This window comes from Pipistrellus kuhlii, unplaced genomic scaffold, assembly GCF_014108245.1.
Source record: "Pipistrellus kuhlii isolate mPipKuh1 unplaced genomic scaffold, mPipKuh1.p scaffold_m20_p_6, whole genome shotgun sequence".
Lineage (NCBI taxonomy): Eukaryota > Metazoa > Chordata > Mammalia > Chiroptera > Vespertilionidae > Pipistrellus > Pipistrellus kuhlii.
In genome coordinates, this window is record NW_023425562.1 from 3,847,971 (window position 1) to 3,865,863 (window position 17,893).

General features: G+C 54.5%; 1 protein-coding gene across 2 annotated transcripts in view; it reads right to left on the reverse strand.

Moving 5' to 3' along the window:
• Window positions 1-17,893, reverse strand: part of TOX2 (TOX high mobility group box family member 2) — a 101,139-nt gene that overhangs the window by 11,719 nt on the left and 71,527 nt on the right. For both annotated transcript variants that reach the window (XM_036419269.2, XM_036419270.2), the window contains exon 3: window positions 16,343-16,588. In XM_036419269.2, the coding sequence (XP_036275162.1) occupies window positions 16,343-16,588 (246 nt within the window). The remainder of the gene's footprint in view (window positions 1-16,342; window positions 16,589-17,893) is intronic.

Consider the following 17,893-nt stretch of genomic DNA (forward strand, 5'->3'; position numbering starts at 1 on the left):
AAGGGGTTAAGGTGTGGGGGACTCTTGGGGGTTTTATTCAGCCTTCCGCCCCCCAGGTGCCCCTCCAGGCCGGCCTTCCCGGGGCACACCGCTCTCCGAGGTCTCCTCGGGCTTTCAGAGGCAACTGTTCGGAAGCCATTTCCCTTCAGGAAGGAAAATCCCAGCACCAACGAGGAGGAAGGAAAGCCAATGGGAAGCCCTCCCTTCGCCCGGAACCCGTGTCAGCGAGTATTTCTAATAAACTTTCATGCTCGGCGAGAGATTCTTCGCACGCTGACAAATTTCCCCCGGAGTGTGAGATGTCTTGTTCGGAGTAATAGCTGCAGTGCACAGGTGCCCAGCTGCTGGTGTAAAATCAGGAAGCGTTTAATTGAAACAAACGACGATAATAATGGCACATTATCCCTGCAGGCCACGCGCCATCGCAGTTTTAATTACTGAGTTAAGAGTCAGACTAATTTATCCTCCAACGCGGCAGCCCCCTCCTGGTTACGCGGATCCCCCTGGAAATGTAGGCGCCAGCAGGGAAGGACGTAAACGCAAAGCAGTCCGCCCCTCCTGGCCGGTGTGGAGCTGGAGAGAAGGTCTGCAGACCCTGGGCTCTGAGACACCGGTCTGGGGTTTCTGGCGTCATCGGGGTGAGAAGCTACTGCTCGGGTTGGGATGGGCTGTGGCTCTCTGGCTCACAGGCCCACGCTCTGCTCGGCGCCTGCACCAGCTCCCTGCTTCTCTCGAGAAGAACCCAAGGCCTTACTAAGCAACAGACACCTAGAACAACCCTCCTCCCCCCCCCAAACCACCACCACCACCACCACCCGGTACCTCTCTGGCCTTCTCCCCTCTGTTCCTCTCCCCCTCCCCCCCCCCTCCACACCAGCACGCTCACCTCCTCCACCCTTCAAACCATGCATGCTGCCACCTCAGGACCCTCCTCCAGCTTGGTGTCCTTGTGCCCTCTATGGGGCATTGGGCAATATTTAGAGATCAGTTACAATTTGGAGATGCAACGGGCATCTGGTGGGTAGCAGACGAGGGATGTGGCCAAACGCCGTACACTGCACAGACAGCCCCGCCATGGAGAGTAACCCGCCCAGATGTCTGCCGGGCCGAAGGTCTGGTTCAGGGGGATCCCAGGGCCCCCAGCCCTCTCTCAGCCTCCAGCACTGAACCACTCACTTCTCCTCAGCCTCTGTGCACCGGCCCTGTTCTCCGTAACCACCGATGACAGCTGTCCTGCGGCCCCTTCCACCCAGCCACCTTCCCGGCTCCCGCTGAGGATTCAGTGGGAACTTAAGACTTTGGGTTTGCTTGTTTTTTAGCTGTGCGGGGATGTGCGTTAGCGTCCTCACAGTTAGTGCTCTGGTTACACAACTGTATGGCCCTTCAGAAGTTTGCCCCCGCTCCGTTTTCCCCGGAAGCTGTTGTTGTTGGCATTTTGTGGTTTTTCGGGACTGCGTCTGTCTGTACGGTGCTTATTAAGCTGCTGCCTGTGGCAGGCGCCGTGCTGAGCCCTGGGATTCACGGCGAATGTTGCAGGTGAGTCCCCATGGAGCTCCCAGTCTCCTGAGGGTGCGGATACCGATCCATTCCCCGCCCACATCCACACAGCGGTGCGGAGTGCGGGAGGGAAGCTCAGGCCACAGAGAGGGGGTCCGATGTGGCTGGGGACCCAGAAAGGGCAGGGGGAGGGGTGAGGAAAGGGGGACGGATGAGCTTAGAGAAGCAGGCCCAAGTCCTGCTCCTTATGGCCATCCACCCCCCGCGTGCTCCCGCCTCTCTGCCTTTGCCTCTGTTCCTTCTGCCCGGCGTGCCGCGCCCGTCCCCACATCTCCTCTCGCACCCGGAAACCTGGACAGCCTGGACCAGCCACTCCATCGCCTGGCTTTCTCCCTGGAGGGGCTCCACCAGGAGCAGGAGGGGCATCAGATTTGCGCTCTGGAAGCTACACGAGGAACGAACCAGCTCCTGAAGGAGCCAGCGGGGAAAGACAGAAGCAGAGGAACAGGTCAGACTTCCGCACCAGCCGGGCCACGGGATCTGAGCTGGGATGGGCAGGGCTGGATCGGGGCGCTGGGCGGGAGGGATTCCGGAGGCAGCTCAGCGGGGCTCAGAGGTTCCTGGCAGGTGTTTGGACCCCTCGGGGAGGGAAACACAAGGAAAGGGGAGGGTTACTTATCTCCTCCTTAACGCTTACCGCTCTCCACTGTGAATTAGCACACACGCTAATTAAAGCCATCTTTCCCAGTAATTTATTACAGGATATTCCAAGCTGATTACAAATCCTCTGCAGCCGATCCCGAGCAGTTGGCTAATGCGGCGCTGAAATCTCCTTGGCCGCCCCTCGTTTAAATTATTCACAGGCCCTGCAACAGTTGTGAACTGTAATTTAAACAGGCAGCTCATGAATATTCAATCAGCACAACAAACTCTGGCGTGTGTTACTGCCCGGCCACTCAGTATTTTGTGTCCTCGCCCGTGTTTACACGGGTTTACGAACTCCCCAGAAAAGCGCTGCCATGGAAGGCCCTGGTTAAGCGGACACTGAAACGCCCAGGAGAGGCCGGGGCTGCAGGCAGCTCTCCCATATCCCTTCTTGGAAGCGCGGCGGGTGGACAGGCCGGAAGGGTCCCGGGCTGGGAGGCCCCGGAGAGGGCAAGGACTGGCCTGAGGTCACACCGTGGAGCCACGGCAGACGGGATTCCGAGCTCGGAGGTGGTTCCCGCTGCCCGATCTGCCGCACGTTAATCGGTGCGGAGGCCTGGGTCCATCTGTCCCTGAGACAACGTGAGGAGCACAGAGGAAGCCAGGCATCCCATGGAGTCCAGCCACCTCAGGGCAACGGCCGGATGTTGCCAGAGCAGGTACAGCTGTTCTGGGCAACAGGCTGTTTTAGAATCCAGGCTGAGTCCAGCCTTAGAAACCAGAGTTCGCACCCCTCCACTGCCAGCGCAGAGGGACATGTGTCCCCTCTCCCGCCGTTAGCATTAGGGACCCCCCCCCCCCCCCCCGGGCTGTAAATAGTTGCAGAAGCTCCACAAACAGATCCTCACGGACCCCCACCCCCTCCTCCGAGGCGGACAGTGGGACTAAGACACTTGCCCCAGGCAGAGAGCTCCTCTCCTCCCTCCCCTGACACCACACCCTCAGGAAGTCGTTCCCACAGCTCTTAGGAGTCTGTCTCCCCAAGAGAACTTTATAACAGAGGAAAGTCAAGCAGCCTAACTGTCTGCCAATAGGACATCACTTACATTGACAATGAAACTTCCATTGTGACATCGGGCGTGACCTATCACTGCAGACAGGAAAACACATCCATCACAGACCTGCAGGAAGTGGGCGGGTCTAGAACAGACTAGGGAGCAGAGGAAAAGGCACCAGAGCATGTCCCATGTATGTCAGGTGTGTGTGTACGTGTATAACACACAAAGGCATGATGGCAAAGATACTTAGCAAATGGGGGGAGAGGGGTGTAATCCTGGTTATTGCGGATGGTGCAGTTTTAATGATCTTTTCTTTGCCTGTGTTTGATTGTGTTTAATTTTTTTTATTCCATGTGCCATTTTTAGAAAAATCAATAAAGCCATGTTTTTTGGGGGGAGAATTCTGTATTCATTTCAAAATTTATAGAATAAAGCCAAAGCCATACTCTAAAAAGATGGACAGCCATAAGTGTTTTATTTTTAAATGGTAAACAATAAAAGTGAACTAAAGAATCTAAAATAAAACATTTAAACATCTACAGAAAGATTAATAAACATACAAGGAGAAATGAGTAAGTTAAGGAAAAGAGAAAAGTAACAGAATTGAAACATAACTCTGATGGCTGGTTCCCCAAATAACATAAATAAAACAAAGTAGATAAGCAGGTAACCTGGATAAAGCTGTGGTGAAAATACACATGAAATAAGAGAGAAATTATAATACACAATTTTAGGGACATGAGAGGGGGATAAACCTATAAAAATTATAAGATAATACTACATATAATTCAATGGTAATAACTATTCTAGGTGTACCGGTTAATAATAGCAGATTTTGTAATAAAAGAAAACACAATAATTTCAAGAGAAACATCAAAAGTGCTTTATTCAAAGTACTGTCCATCGCTAGCTACACATTTCCTCTCTTCCAGGTAATCTGTGGATACCATCCCACTAGAACTTTTCTTGTTTTGAGACTAACCAATCAGAGACCCCATTTTCCACTTCTTCCTACGTTTTGAAGTGCTGCCCAGAAAGTGCATGTGCCATCGATTGGAACAAGTGGTCATCTGAAGGAGCAAGGTCTGGTGAATACAGCAGGTGGGTTAATACTTTCCAAGCAAGATCTTTTAAGGTGTTTTTAACTGGTTTTGAAGTGTGTGATGGTGTGTTAACATGAAGCAAAATTACTTTGCCGTGTCTACCGGCACATTCTGGTCATTTTACAATCAAAGCATGGTTCAAATTGACTATTTGTTGTTGGCAGCGATCAGTATTAATGGTTTCACCTGGTTTTAGAAGCTCATAAGACACCACACCTTCCTGATCCCACCAAACGCAGAGCATTGTCTTCTTTCAAAAGCGATTTGGCCTTGAAGTCGAAGTTGATGGTTGACCTGGATCAACCCATGATTTTGTGCGTTTGGGATTCTCAAAATAAATCCACTTTTCATTGCCAGCCACATTCTATGTAAAAAAGACTATCTTTCATGCTGTTGAAGCAACATTTTACTGATGACTTTTCGGTTTTCCATTTGGCTTTTGTTCATTTGATGTGGCACCCATTTTCCTTCCTTTAGAATCTTCCCCATTGCTTATAAATGACAGGAAACTATTTGCTGAGCAACGTTTAACCTTTCTGCAAGTTGTTTTTGAGTTTGACACGCTTCTTCATCCAATACTGCTTGTAATTGTTGGTCTTCAAACTTTTTTGGTTCACCTGGCGCCCTGCTTAGACGTGGGGCTCGGGTCTAGGGCGGGCGTAAGAAGCTGTGCCAGGCACAGGTCCCAGGTGAGGCGGACCCCGCTGGCCTTAGGACCTCATGTTAGAGCAGATGCTGCTGGAGTCCCCCGACCCCCACCCAGATCAACTCCTGGCAGCCCTGGCTGTCAGGGCTCACAGCTGCCTATCTCTCCCTTGGCCAATGAGCGCCATCCTGCCTGGAGAGTCCTCAGGAGGCACACTCCCATTCCAGCCTGTCCCCCATGACGGACTCACGCCTCACACAGGGGACAAATGCAGGCAGCCCTGTGGTCTCATTCATGCTTGAGAGCTCCCTGCGGGATCAGGCAGGCCTCCCGCTCCTGCACGGATCGGAACACCGTCTGAATGTCTCACTCACTCCTTGCAGCACCCCCGGGGGACACTGTGGCACCGAGAGGGCAGTGGCTTGGCTAAGGTCCCACAGCCGGCCGCACATGCAGCTGTCTGGCCCCTCCCAACCCACAGCTCCCTGGCCCCAGTGACAACCACCCCCACAGGGCCCGTCCGTGAGATGCATTAGAGACTGCTCTCCCTTCCTCTCCACAGCTCCCCGTGGCCATCGGGCTCTGTCCACCCAACAGAGGAAGCAGGTGAGGTTGGGAAGGAAGGGGCCTGCCCCAGACAGCTGTCAGTGATGGCGGACAGGGCGGGAGCCCAGGTTTCCCGACTCCAGTCTCCCCATCAGTTTGCGGAAGAACCAGCAAGGGCTTACTCAGGACAGACTCCTCAGGGCGCCCGCACCCCAGGCCCACGCTCCATCCCACAGACAGGGTCTAACTGCTCACCCCAAGCTCCTCCCCTTTTCCTTTGCCAGCGAGACTTTGGCAAACAGCCATCCAGGCTGACGTTTCTGCCCCTCCCGCCTGTCTCAGGGACAGCTCTGACCACCTCACACCGGACGGACGGACGGAGGCACAGGGAGACAGTCTCACCGCCCCGCTCGGAGGCCCCAGGGCAGGCTGAGAGCTGCCTCTGCCCCAGGAGGGGGTAACACACTCGAGGACAGGAGAACAAGGTCCTGGCTGTGCGTCTCCGGACCAGCCCCTGGCCCTCTGAGTCCCAGAGACACCCCTGGAACCGAGGACAATCCCATCTCCCCTCAGGTCCGCAGGAGGGTAGAGGAGAGAAGGCGGATGCTGCCATAACACAGTGCTCTGCGGTTTCTGACGTGTTCACAGAGGAACCATTTATATTTCATTCAGGCAGCCCTGTGCTCCTTCCGTCTCTCTGCCAACAAACTCCTGGCAGGCACCTGCCACGCCCCGGACGCAAAGCTAAGCAGTATGTGAGTAGCACAGCCGCGCTGTGGGTGAGGCAGCATCTCACTGCGGGCTCAGAGAGAGAGCAATGCCCCGGAGCAGCCAGCACGGCGGGACAGCAGCCCGGGACTCCGGGCCCCGGCCAAGTGCCACGGTGTGGACAGCAGGTGCCGCCCTCCCCGCCGGGCCCCGGCCGACCCGGCCGCTGTGCCCCGTCCCCCTCCCGGCACCCCTTTCCTCGAAAGGCCCTGCCCCGCGGCACGGCCCCCCTCGGGAGCTTTCCCAGGCAGCTGAGCTGCGCCTGCCTCGCTGGCGCGGATGAGACACCGGGTTCCAGTGGCAGAGCCGCAGCGGAGGGAGAGCCCGGGCCTGGCTTTCATCACCCAGCGGAGCAGGGGAATGAGGCCATAGATCTCCGGGTTTGTGCTCCAGACGCTCCGCGGGGCCGGCGGGGTCTCTCAGCGATGCCGGCGGCACATTAAAAGCTCATTCCCCAGCCCGGCACTGCATATGCAGCCGGAGCGAAGAGCCATTTCGCAGGGCGATATCGAAGCTGCAGCTGCCGCGTGCTGCCGCGATTTCCCCCGAGTTCTCCCTCATGACCCAGAAGCCAGCTCCCCGCCGAGCCTGGCTCCTCGCCCAGAAGGAACGCTAAATGTGTGGCCTGGACAGCCTCCCCAGCCACAGGGTCAGGACTCCCGTGGGGGCCTGGCAGGGGGCTGAGAGGATGGGCACCGGAGGGCGCCGGAGCGACCACACTCCATCACCGGCTGCTCTGTGAATCCGGCAGGCAGGGCGGCCCTGGGGTCTGAAGGAGAAAGTGGAGGCAGGTGTGACCCCCTCCTCGCAGGCCTCTGCTGCCGTCCTCTGGTTTCGAAGGCTTGGCCCCGAGGCCACCACCTCCAGGAAGCCTTCCCGGCTACCATTCACCTCCGAGCTCCTCAGTCCGCATCTGTTTTTCCTTCCTAGCAAGCACCTTAGGCTTCACGCTGTGGTGACTTATGCATTGGAACGGCCTGACTCAGAGTCAGATAAAGTGGGTCTCAACCCTGGCTCAACCATTCCCTTGCTCATTCATGCTTTCATTCACTCATTCATCTGAAATCTGCACAGGTGAGCTGTGGGGTACCCAGGCTGGGGAGTCAGCGTGCCTGGGTTCGAATTTCGGCGCCACCACGACAGTTGTGTCATCAGGTGGTTCGCCTCCCCGTGTGAAACGGCAACAGGGATCACAGCTCCTCCTCAGGAGGAAGGTTTAGATGAGATACAGATAAAAAGGACTCAGCTGGATGCCAAGCACCTAATACGTGCCAAATAAATGTCAGCACATGACAGCTGCTGGTAATCCATCATCCATTTGGGGAAAGTTCACCGAGAGGATCCGGGGTCACACGAGGTGTGGTCCTCACCCTCCAGAGACCTGGGAGCACGGACCTCACGATTCTATTCCTGGAGACACTCCACGCTCAGGGAGCTGCCAGCTCTCGCCTGGCATGAGGGCTAAGAGGCTGAAGGGAGCCACGTGTGTACATGGCTGCCGCTGGCTGTGCCCCTCCCCCAGACTGTGCGTGCCCCAGGATGCCTCTGAGCCCCCGGTGGCTGACGCACCACTCGGCAGGCAGCCTCCATCCACTCGGAACACAGCCTACAGGGTGCAGAGAGCACTGGGCTTGGAGCCAGGGGCCCAGGGCCAAGTCCCAGCTCCACTCTTTTTCTCACCGTGTGACCCCGGACAAGCCACCCCTCTCCTCCCATTCATTCCGTGGATAAGCAGCCGTTGAGGGTTAGCTGTTAGGCAGGCCTGCCTGCGCTGGATGCTGGTGCCAGAGACAGACAGACAGCACAGACCTGGCCTTCCCGCTGTCCCAGGCTGGTGGCACAGTCAGGAATCTAAACGGACAACTGCCAGCTGTCATGAATTCAGGCTGATCCCACCTCTATTCAAATTTTTTGTTTACTGTTCATCATGGCTTTTTATGGTAGTTTTATTTATAAAGTAGTATATGAAAATATTATTTAAAAAAATATGTTTTATTGTTTTTTTACAGAGAGGAAGAGAGAGGGATAGAGAGTTAGGAACATTGATGGGAGAGAATCATCGATGGGAGAGAATCATCCCCTACTGGGGATGTGCCCGCAACCAAGGTACATGCCCACCAGAATCGAACCCAGGACCTTTTAGTCTACAGGCCAATGCCCTATCCACTGAGCCAAACCGGTTTCAGCATGAAAATATTATTTATCTTGATTTCTGAGTGCTTTGGCACTCCCTTAAATTTTGTGACCAAGACCAGTGCCTCACTCTCCTCACCCTCCTCCCAGCCCAGAGCATCCGGACAGCCTCAGAGGGAAGATGACTTCTGAACTGGCTTCTGGCGCAGGAATAGGAGCTCGCCAGGCTGATAAGGGAGAAGAGCCTTCAGGCAGAGGGAGCAGCAGGCAGTGGTTCTCAGCCAGGGGTCACTCTGTCCTCCAGGGACATCTGACAACCACTGGAGACGTTTTACATTTCTATGCTGACTGGAGGAGTGCTGTCAGAGCCCATGACTAGTGGGCAGAGGCCTGCATGGCCTACAAGGCACAGGACATCCCTTAGCAGAGAATTATCCCACCCGTAAACGTTGGTAATGCTAAGCCGAGGCGCCTTATGCCAGAGCACAAAGCCATGGCAGGAGGATGCCTTGGCCCCTCGAAGCCTCAGTTTCTGCCTCTGAAGAATGGGGATAATAACCGTTCCTGCTTCAGAGGGTGGTTGGAAAGAGGCAGCGATACCACGTCTGTGCACAGCAGGTGCTCAGCAAACGTCCAGGCCCGTCCTGTCCCCCTCTGACACACACGTCAAACTTTACACAGTTCTCCAGAGAGACAGCGTCCCTGAGTTCCAGAGGAAACTGGGACATGGGAAAGAACACACTTTGTTCTCCCCCGACCTTTCTCTCCGTGAAAACTGGGGCCTTATCTCCCGCACGCCGAGCCCGTGCACAGAGCGCCGGCCTGGGTTTTCACAGGGAGGGACTTTTTATGACCGAGTTCTAAACCTTTGCAAAAAGCCATTTTTAAACTAAAAAACGCTGACAGGTTCTTAACTACTATAGCTGCTAAATTAAGCATGAGGGCTGGGGTGAGGGGGAGGGGGCAAGGGAAAGAAAACAAAAAGTGCCCTAAAAGAGTTAGTGGAGGTAAAATAATGTTCATTAAAAATAGAAAAACAAACACACACACACATACACACACAAAAACCCTTTTGTGTTCAACTTCGCACTCGTACATCATAATGTTCCAGTAAAAGGCCATTTCCCCCTGAGATAATAAAAGAATTGAATTTTTCCTTATCGGTCATCTATTTTTCTAGCTGAAGCTATTACTCCCGCTCTGGGGTTGCTAGGCAACAAGAAATATTAATAGCAGCTTTTATTAGCTTAGCTTTTGCAGCCGAGTACCAGAATGAGAAAATGGAAAACATAAATGTGTTACATAAATCTTTCAACCTTTCAGAGCCGGTGTTAGTCTCTGTTTTCATAATGATTTATTGAAGTGATGGTTCATTTATGAGAAAGAGGAGTGCAGGATAAGAAAACGGAGCCAGGCCCTGAAGGAGTGTTTGGAAATAAATAATTATAGCAGGGGAGCAAAAGCTGTTTAAAGTCATTTTTCTGAGTTTTATAAAATGTAAAAAGACATATTTCTTTCGCTTACTGCCTCTGGAACGCGGGAGGGGGAGGGCGTTTCACGTGGACGCTGCTGAGCATAAAGAAGCCCCGGGCTTCGGCTTACCTCGCCCCCCCCCCCCCCCGGGGTCCTCAGAGGCCCGTTTGGAGGGGAGCACTCCCAGAGGGGAAGGAGACAAACGCATGGCACCCAGGAAGAGGCCAAGCAGGAAGTGCCCTGGGGACCCAGCCCTGCCTTCGCCGAGGGGCCCTGCCCTTCGGTCAGGAAGCAGGAAGAATTGGGGTCTGGACCGGCTCCTCTTCTTGGGAAGCAAAGGGGACTATCGTTCTGCTGCTGCTCTCCCGCTCCACGCCCTGACCGAGGTCCTGGTGCACTTCATATGCCCTTCTCCCCCCACCCCTGCCCCCCAGATGGTACCCTCTCCCCAACTCCAACTGCCTCAGTGTCTGATCCACCCCTGCACCCACCTCTCGGACCAGCCCCCACTGGGGATCCAGCCTGACCCCTGCCCCGGCAAAAGCCGACCCCAGCAGGTCAAACTGGACAAACAAGACTGAGGCCACCCAAACCCCGTCAGTAACATGGACCGATGAATACACAGAGCAGTTCACACTGACTGAACGCCTGCTGCCTGCCAGGCACTGGGCTGAGAGCTCTTCCTGCATCTGATGACGGAATCTTCCTGCCTTCCTATGAGGCAACAGTACTGGCCCCATTTTACAGAGGAAGAAACTGAGCCCAGGAAGAGAGGGTAGCAGATGGAGGAGCTGGGTGTGAACTTGGGTTGGCCTAACCCCAAAGCCCACGCCCCTAACTACTAGGTGATGCCATACCTCAGAAAGACAAAAACACACAAAGAAGCAAAACTTTGTCACAGTGGACTACAAAAATGGCTACACATCCCTGCCTCCCTGTTATGCCTTTCTGTTCTGTGACTCTTCCCGTTCTTCCTTTAAGAGGTGGGGTCCAGCCCTGCCTAGTCTGGCTCAGTGGATGGATCTTCCGCCTGTGGAATGAGGGGTCCTGGGTTCGATTCCAGTAAAGGGCATGTGCCTGGGTTGCAGGCTTCATCCCCAGTGGGGGGGTGCAGGAGGCAGCCGATCCATGGTTCTCTCTCTCTGTCTCTGTCTCTCTCTCTCTCTCCTCTTTGAAATAAATAAAAATATCTATTTAAAAAAAGAGGTGTGGTCCATTTCTCTCTCCCTTGACTCTGGCTAGACATGAGACTGGCTAATGGGACAACAGCAAGCACAGATGTGAAAAGTGCTTGCATATGGGGCCTCCCCTTACCTGAGGCTCTTGGAAACCCTGCGGTCACAGCCCTGTGAACGAGCCCAGGCTGCCACGGGTGACAGACCTGCCGCCATGTCATCCCCACGGCCCCGCTGACATCGGGCCGATCGCCGACATGTGAATGAGGCCGTCCCAGACCACGTGTCCCCGCCGAGCTGTCAGCTGACACAGAAATCAGCCGAGCCAGTCCAAGTCAAAAGAACTGTCTTGCCCTAGCCAGTGTGGCTCAGTAGATGGAGCCCTGGCCCTTGGACTGAAGGGTCCCGGACTCTATTCCTGTCAAGGGCACGTACCTCGGTTGCAGGCTCAATCTCTGACTCTGGGGGGCGTGCATGCAGAGGCAACCAATTGCTGTGTCTGTCTCACATCAATGTTTCTCTCTGTCTAGCCCCCTCCCTACCACTCTAAAGACAGACAGACAGATAGATAGATAGACAGATAGATAAATGGAAAAATATCCTAGCGTGAGGATTAACAAAACAAAACAAAAGAGCTACCTTGCGGACCCACAGAATCACAAGAAACAGTCAAAGTTCATGGTTTGCTTTAAGCCACTAAGTGTTGAGGTGGTTTAGTTACACAGCAAAAACTGATACAGCCCTAAACCAGAACAAAAACATTGAGCATTCAGGGCACCAAGATGGCACTGGGCTGAGTGCTCTTCCTGCACTGATGACGGAATCTAGGTGTGACGGGGGTGGGGGTGGGGGATCTCAACTAGCTCCGAGCGCTGAGGGTCTCTGATCTCTTTCCTCAGACTTGGGAGAGGATCCTCCTGCATCTCAGCCTGTGAGAATCAGAGGCAGATCAAGCGTTCTGTGGGGAGGAGGGAGGAGGAGGAGGGGGAAAGAGGAGAGATTGGAGGGGAAACTCAGAGCACAGGAAGTGAGGAGGGTAGGTGTTAGGGGGGATTTAAAGGAGCTCCCGGCGTCAGCACCCAGGCTGTGGCTCCGAGCCCTGCCCCCTGCCCCCGGGCGCCACGCCCTGACCAGGCTCACTCATGGGAACCATCTCTAAAGCAAGGGGTGAAGTGAAGTGGCAACTCAGGTACTACCAGGCCTGTCTCCCATAGTCCGCCCCAGGAGAGACCTCTCGCTGGGCATGCAGGTCCTGGGCCATGGCCCTGCCCTCTCCACAGGATCGGTCCTGCACCATGCTTTGGGACAGGACCCAGAGCACAAAGCATCTACCAGGCTTTGTCCCTTCCCAGGATAATTCCTCTGACCTGCAGGGTTTTGACCCAAGTTAATACGATCTAACCTCCCAGGTCAGTAACGTGTGCCATGATGCCAGCGGAAGGCTATCGGACCTCACACCCATACACTTGTCCAGCGTGTCCGCTGACAAAGCCGCTCTTCCCTTTTTTATGTGTGAATTCGCCAGAGTCGGAATCCCAGTTCCCATTCCATGGATAGCAAAACGCGGGCCGGGAGAGAAGTGATTTGTCTAAGATCCCAGGGGAAGCAGACAGGCTGGAGGAGAGATTTGAATGACAGCTGGGACCGTCCCCTATATTAATCGAGGCTGGAGACGGGACCACACGGCTCCCCGTGACCCTGGGGCTCCGCCGTTGGGAAACCCATACTTCCCGAATCACCAGCACCCACACGGGTACCGGGAGAGCTTTGCCAGCTCATCAGGCCCCGCCTCCACCTGCCCCCGGCTCTCCCAGGTTCTGCCTGAGGTGCGAGGTCCCTGAGGAACTGGGCCTGAGCACCGTGCTTGGTCCCTCCCCAGGATAATCCCTCTCCCGGGTACACCAGGACTATCAGCTGGAACATTTCCCAAGGACAACTCCAAAATAAATTATCTCAGACTTACCCGAGGCTCCTTAATAAATTCCCCCCTTCTGGTTTCTTTGGGTGTTTTAGAAGCTGATTTATACATACAATATCTCTCTCAAAATGAGACAATCAACACGGGATAAAATTATTGAGTTATGAAAATAGAGGTCAGATGGAGGTGCAGTGCTTTAAATTAAACCGGCAAAACATATCTTTCATACGAAATTGACTCTTTTTGTCTTGGAAATGAATGTTTAATCAGTTAAGACGCAGAAGTCGAGGGAGAAGCCCTAGCAGATTTAACTCTGCCGAGGGGCCCCGCTCCACCACCGTACAGGATCCCCGCCTGCAGCCGTGCGTTAACGCCGAAGGACCGACTCCGGTGCCGGTCAGGAGGCCGCCAGGGCCAGGGCAGCCTCCGGGTCAGAGCCTCGGGGACCCGGCACTCACGAGATGGGTGTCAGATGCCTTAGCCCCACCCCCCTCTCCAGGGACAACATGCCTTGCAGTCTGTGCCAACAGCGTCTGTGGCATCCTGCCATCGGGGCACCTCGGTGCCACCTGTGTCCCCCCCAGCCCAGCGGCTCCAGCCCTCAAACACCTGGTAAAACTGAGGGGTGCAGGGTAGGGGACCGAGCTGGACTGGACATGCTGTTGGTTTTTGTGTTTTTTGTTTTTGTTTTTTTCACTGCACAGTTGTGTGACCTTCATTCATTTACTCAGAGAGCCTACTCTGTGGCCGGAGCCCCTTCTGGGTGCACAGCGCACCGTACGCCGATCCCATCAGAGCGTTTACTACGTTTTCAGAAACGGAGTTTTCACCCGTCTCTCCGCCTGCAGGAGGAGTTCTTCAAGGGCTTCTCAAAGGCCCGGGCTCAGAACAAGGCCAGGGCCCTAGGACGGTTCAATGAAGGCTGCCGCACAGCTGGTCACCGGGAGGCTGAAAAACGGCCCCCTACGCACATCAGGTCCTCATTCCTGGAGCCTGTACGTGTTCCTGTATTTGAGGGCGGAAACCCATAGTCTTTGTGGGTGTGATTAAGTGAAGGCTCCAGCGCTAAGGAGATGCTCCTGCATTATCCCCAATGTCATCATAAGCATCCTTCTGAGAAAGGCAGAGGGAGGTTTCACTGACAAGAGAAGGGGGCAGTGACGTGAGGGCAGGTGAGACGGATGCGGCCATCAGCCAAGAACAGTGGCCACCGCCAGAAGCTAGACGGAGCAAGGACTAGGTTTGCCCCAGGGATTCCGAAAGAAACGCACCCTTCTGACACCTGGCCTGGGCCCGGTCATACTGAGTCCAACTTCCAGCCGCCAGAGCTACGAGAAAGTCTGTTTCTGGTTGTTTTAGGCCATCGAGCTGGTGACTTCTGTTAGCGCAGCCACAGGACACTGAGACCTGCTCTGAGCCTCCATCTCCTCACGACAGTAATGCCTGCCTCACTCGGGGCTGGGAGCATTGTGGGAGAAGATGTTTGCAAAGCCCTCTGCATGACGCTTGATTCCTAACAGGGGGTGACACACATCCCAGCATCACCCACACAGAACGCACATCCATCCACACACACAGACACACACCTGCTTCCTGCAGCTCAGACACATTTAAGAATTTGTCTTCGCCCTGGCCAGCTTGGCTCAGTGAATGGAGCGTCAGTCTTCGGACTGAGGGGTCTCGGGTTCGATTCTGGTCAAAGGTACATGCCTGGGTTACAGGCTTGATCCCCAGGAGGGGGCATGCAGGAGGCAGCCAATCAATGATTCTCTCTCATCATTGATGTTTCTATCTCTCCCTCTCCTTCCCTCTCTAAAATCAATAAAGAAATATGTATATATTAAAGTGCTTGTCTCTCTGCCCGAGTCCCGATGGACGGGCATGCTCTTACCTGGTTTTCTAATTGGCCCAGTGGCCCTTCCCTGGGTGGAAGACTTCGGCTTATCTTTCATGACTTAACAAGGGAATATAAAACCCAATGGGCCCTTGAAAACTCTGCCTAATGGAAGAATTAGAGCGATCTGAATTTGTGAAGCGTCTCTAACAGGAGCTTGTTTGAAAGAAATCTGGAAAACGACTGCAAAGTGGCTATTTGGACCGGGCCCAACAGAAGCATTTCCTAGGAGGAGCCATCAGGGGGTCATCTTCGATAAACAGATAACGTCTTCTGTAATTATCAGCGCTATACTAACCAGGGGACCCTGCCGAGGCACCTGCGAGCCTGTTCCTTTAGCTGAATGCGACCGGCAGGCACACAGTGCCATTTGGCTACCGTGGGAATTCACCTTTATTGATGCTGCTACGAATAGCAAACATCCCCCGATGGTTTGCTCAGCGGCAGACACTGGCTGAGTCTTTGCCTTCCTTATCTCAGGTGCACTTTACGGTAGCCAGGAGGTGGGCCCTGGGATGATTCCGAGACCAGGGAAGTGAAGTGGGAGAGGGGAGCGGAGATCTCAGGCAAGTCTGCGGGACGCCGGAGCCCGCACACAGCTCGCCATCGAGCACCAAAGGCCAGTGACACCGCGGCCCCGAACCACAGCCATCCTCACGCTGCACTCACAGCCCTGCCCTGGCTCGTGTTTGCATAAATCCCGAACTGGGACCGTCTAAAGGCGGCGGGGGGCAGGGGAGGGGGAGAGCTTTTGTTAGGAAATGGGCTGCCAAGCAGCTCAGGTATAAGCATTCCAACACAGTGGAATGAAAACCACACACGCGGCTGTGGTCTCTTCAGTTCTCCTAGAGAGAGCAGAGGAAGCTGGGGCCCTGCATTATTGATGGGCCCGCAGAAAACGGCTCCTCAAGAAACGGAGCATCCATCTCCCCCGAGCTCTCTAGCCAGCCCTCCAGCATTATGAAATGTGGATCGTGAGTGGTTGGCTTCTTCCCTCCCCACTCCTTTCTTCCCTCCCCACTCCTTTCTTCCCTCCCACTCCTTTCTTCCCTCCCACTCCTTTCCCTCCTTTTATTTCTCACCCAGATTTTTTTTTTTTTTTTAAAGCGGATTGTGTTGATAGTGACCCAACTTGAATATACTAAAAGCTACTGAACGGTACTCTTTAAAGTGGTGAATTACCTGGGATATGAATTAGATATCAATAAAGCTGTTAAAAATAAAAATTCAGGTGATTTATACTATTGCAGAGAATGCTACACCGAGGGTTACAGACAGAGTTCCAGAAGTGAGCAGTGTGAAGACATACGCTTTCCTCTGTGCCCATCCCCATCGTCTGCAGATGCCCATGCAAGCAACCCGGAGCCCAGGCCCTGCACACGGGCACAGGGTCCTCATCACGGCACTCCTGCTCTGCCCCCCCCCTCCAGCCCGCTTCCCTTCCCTGCTGGAACTGGGCGGGAGCTATGGCGAAACAGCAACTCACCGTGGGCAGCTGGCCCGACAGCAGGTGGCTGTCCTGGGCCAGCATGTTGGACACCATGATGGCCGGCAGGTCCATGGCCTGGTAGGAGTAGGCGGGGAGCAGTCCGTTGGGCGCGAGGCTGTGGCACAGTGAGTGGTAGCCGGCTTCGTGGTCGCCCAGGTGCAGGAGGGACGGCTCCGGGAGGTTGGGCGGGGTTATCGGGGGGATCTCATAGTCCTCGTTGCTCTCGTTCTGGCTGCTGTAGGTCTGAAACATCAAAAGGGCACGTTGTCAAGGGCCAGTGGCTTACAACTGCAGGACATGCTCGACAGCACCAGTAACAATGGTGGTGACAAGTGTTTGGCAACGGAGAGAAGAGAAGATCCCTCTGCAAGGCAGACGGTCAAGATGGCTGCCTGACCTGGTCAGGCTCCTGCCCCATCCCCGTGGCTGCGTCCTCCTGCTAGAAGGTCTGTGAACAAACACCTGCCCTCCTGGTGGGGCCAGCTCCTGTCCACCTGCTCTGTTTCCCACCAGATCTGCCCATGACAGCCCACCATGAGTGCACTGCCCCACACCCACCCATTTTATAGATGGGAGAACTACTCAGTTCCAGGAAGGACAGGGGGTCACCCGGGTTACAGCAGAGTTGGAGATAGAGCTAACGTATCCTGACTCCAGGCCTGAGGGTTTCCAGGCAGCAGGACGACTTTCTCTTCTCTGCTCCCAATACCGGCCCAGCAGGGCTCTCTCCTGGTCTTTCTCGCCTTGGTGAGCAGTACAACCTTCTCCTAGGAGCACAAGCCAGGAGCATACGAGAAAGCTTCCTTTCTGATCCTGATTTGTTCATTTCCCCCGACCACCCCCCCTCCCCCATCACTGTTCAGACCAAGATGTCCCAATACAACGCTGGAAAGAAATGATGAGCATTCCCTCTACAGGAATTCTCTGCCCCACCCCCTGTTCCCCCGCGATCTGGCTCATTCTTCCTTACGCCTCAGCAGGCTTGGTGTAAATGTCTTCTCTAACACCCTCTAGCGTAGGTCAGATCCCACTGTACACCCCCAGGCTGCCCTGCATTTCTCCTGGGAAGCACTCATGGAGCTTGTCACTAACTTATTGTATAATTATTTGTTTAACTAGATGCCCAATTCATGAAGATTCGTGCAAGAATAGGCCTTCCTTCCCCTGGCTGCTGGCACTGCCTTTGCTCTAGCTGGAGCCGCCTTTCTGCCTTCCCACACTGCCCAGAGGCCCGGAGCAGCTGGGCCAGGGTGCAATGCCTGCTTTGCCGCCATGACAACGCAAGCATCCCACCCAGCCCCTGGGTGCTGGGTGCCAGCATATGCAAATGAAACCCACCATCTTTGTTGGGTTAATTTGCATAGTCACTCCTGATTGGCTGGTGGGTGCCGTGAAGGTACGGTCAATTTGGATCTTGCTCTTTTATTAGTGTAGATGGTTAATGTGAATTCTGCGAGGACAGTCCTTGTATGTCCTGTTTTCCAGAACCTGGCTCAAAGTAAGAGCTCAAAACAAATTAGTTGAATGGATGAATGAGCCAGCTCCTAG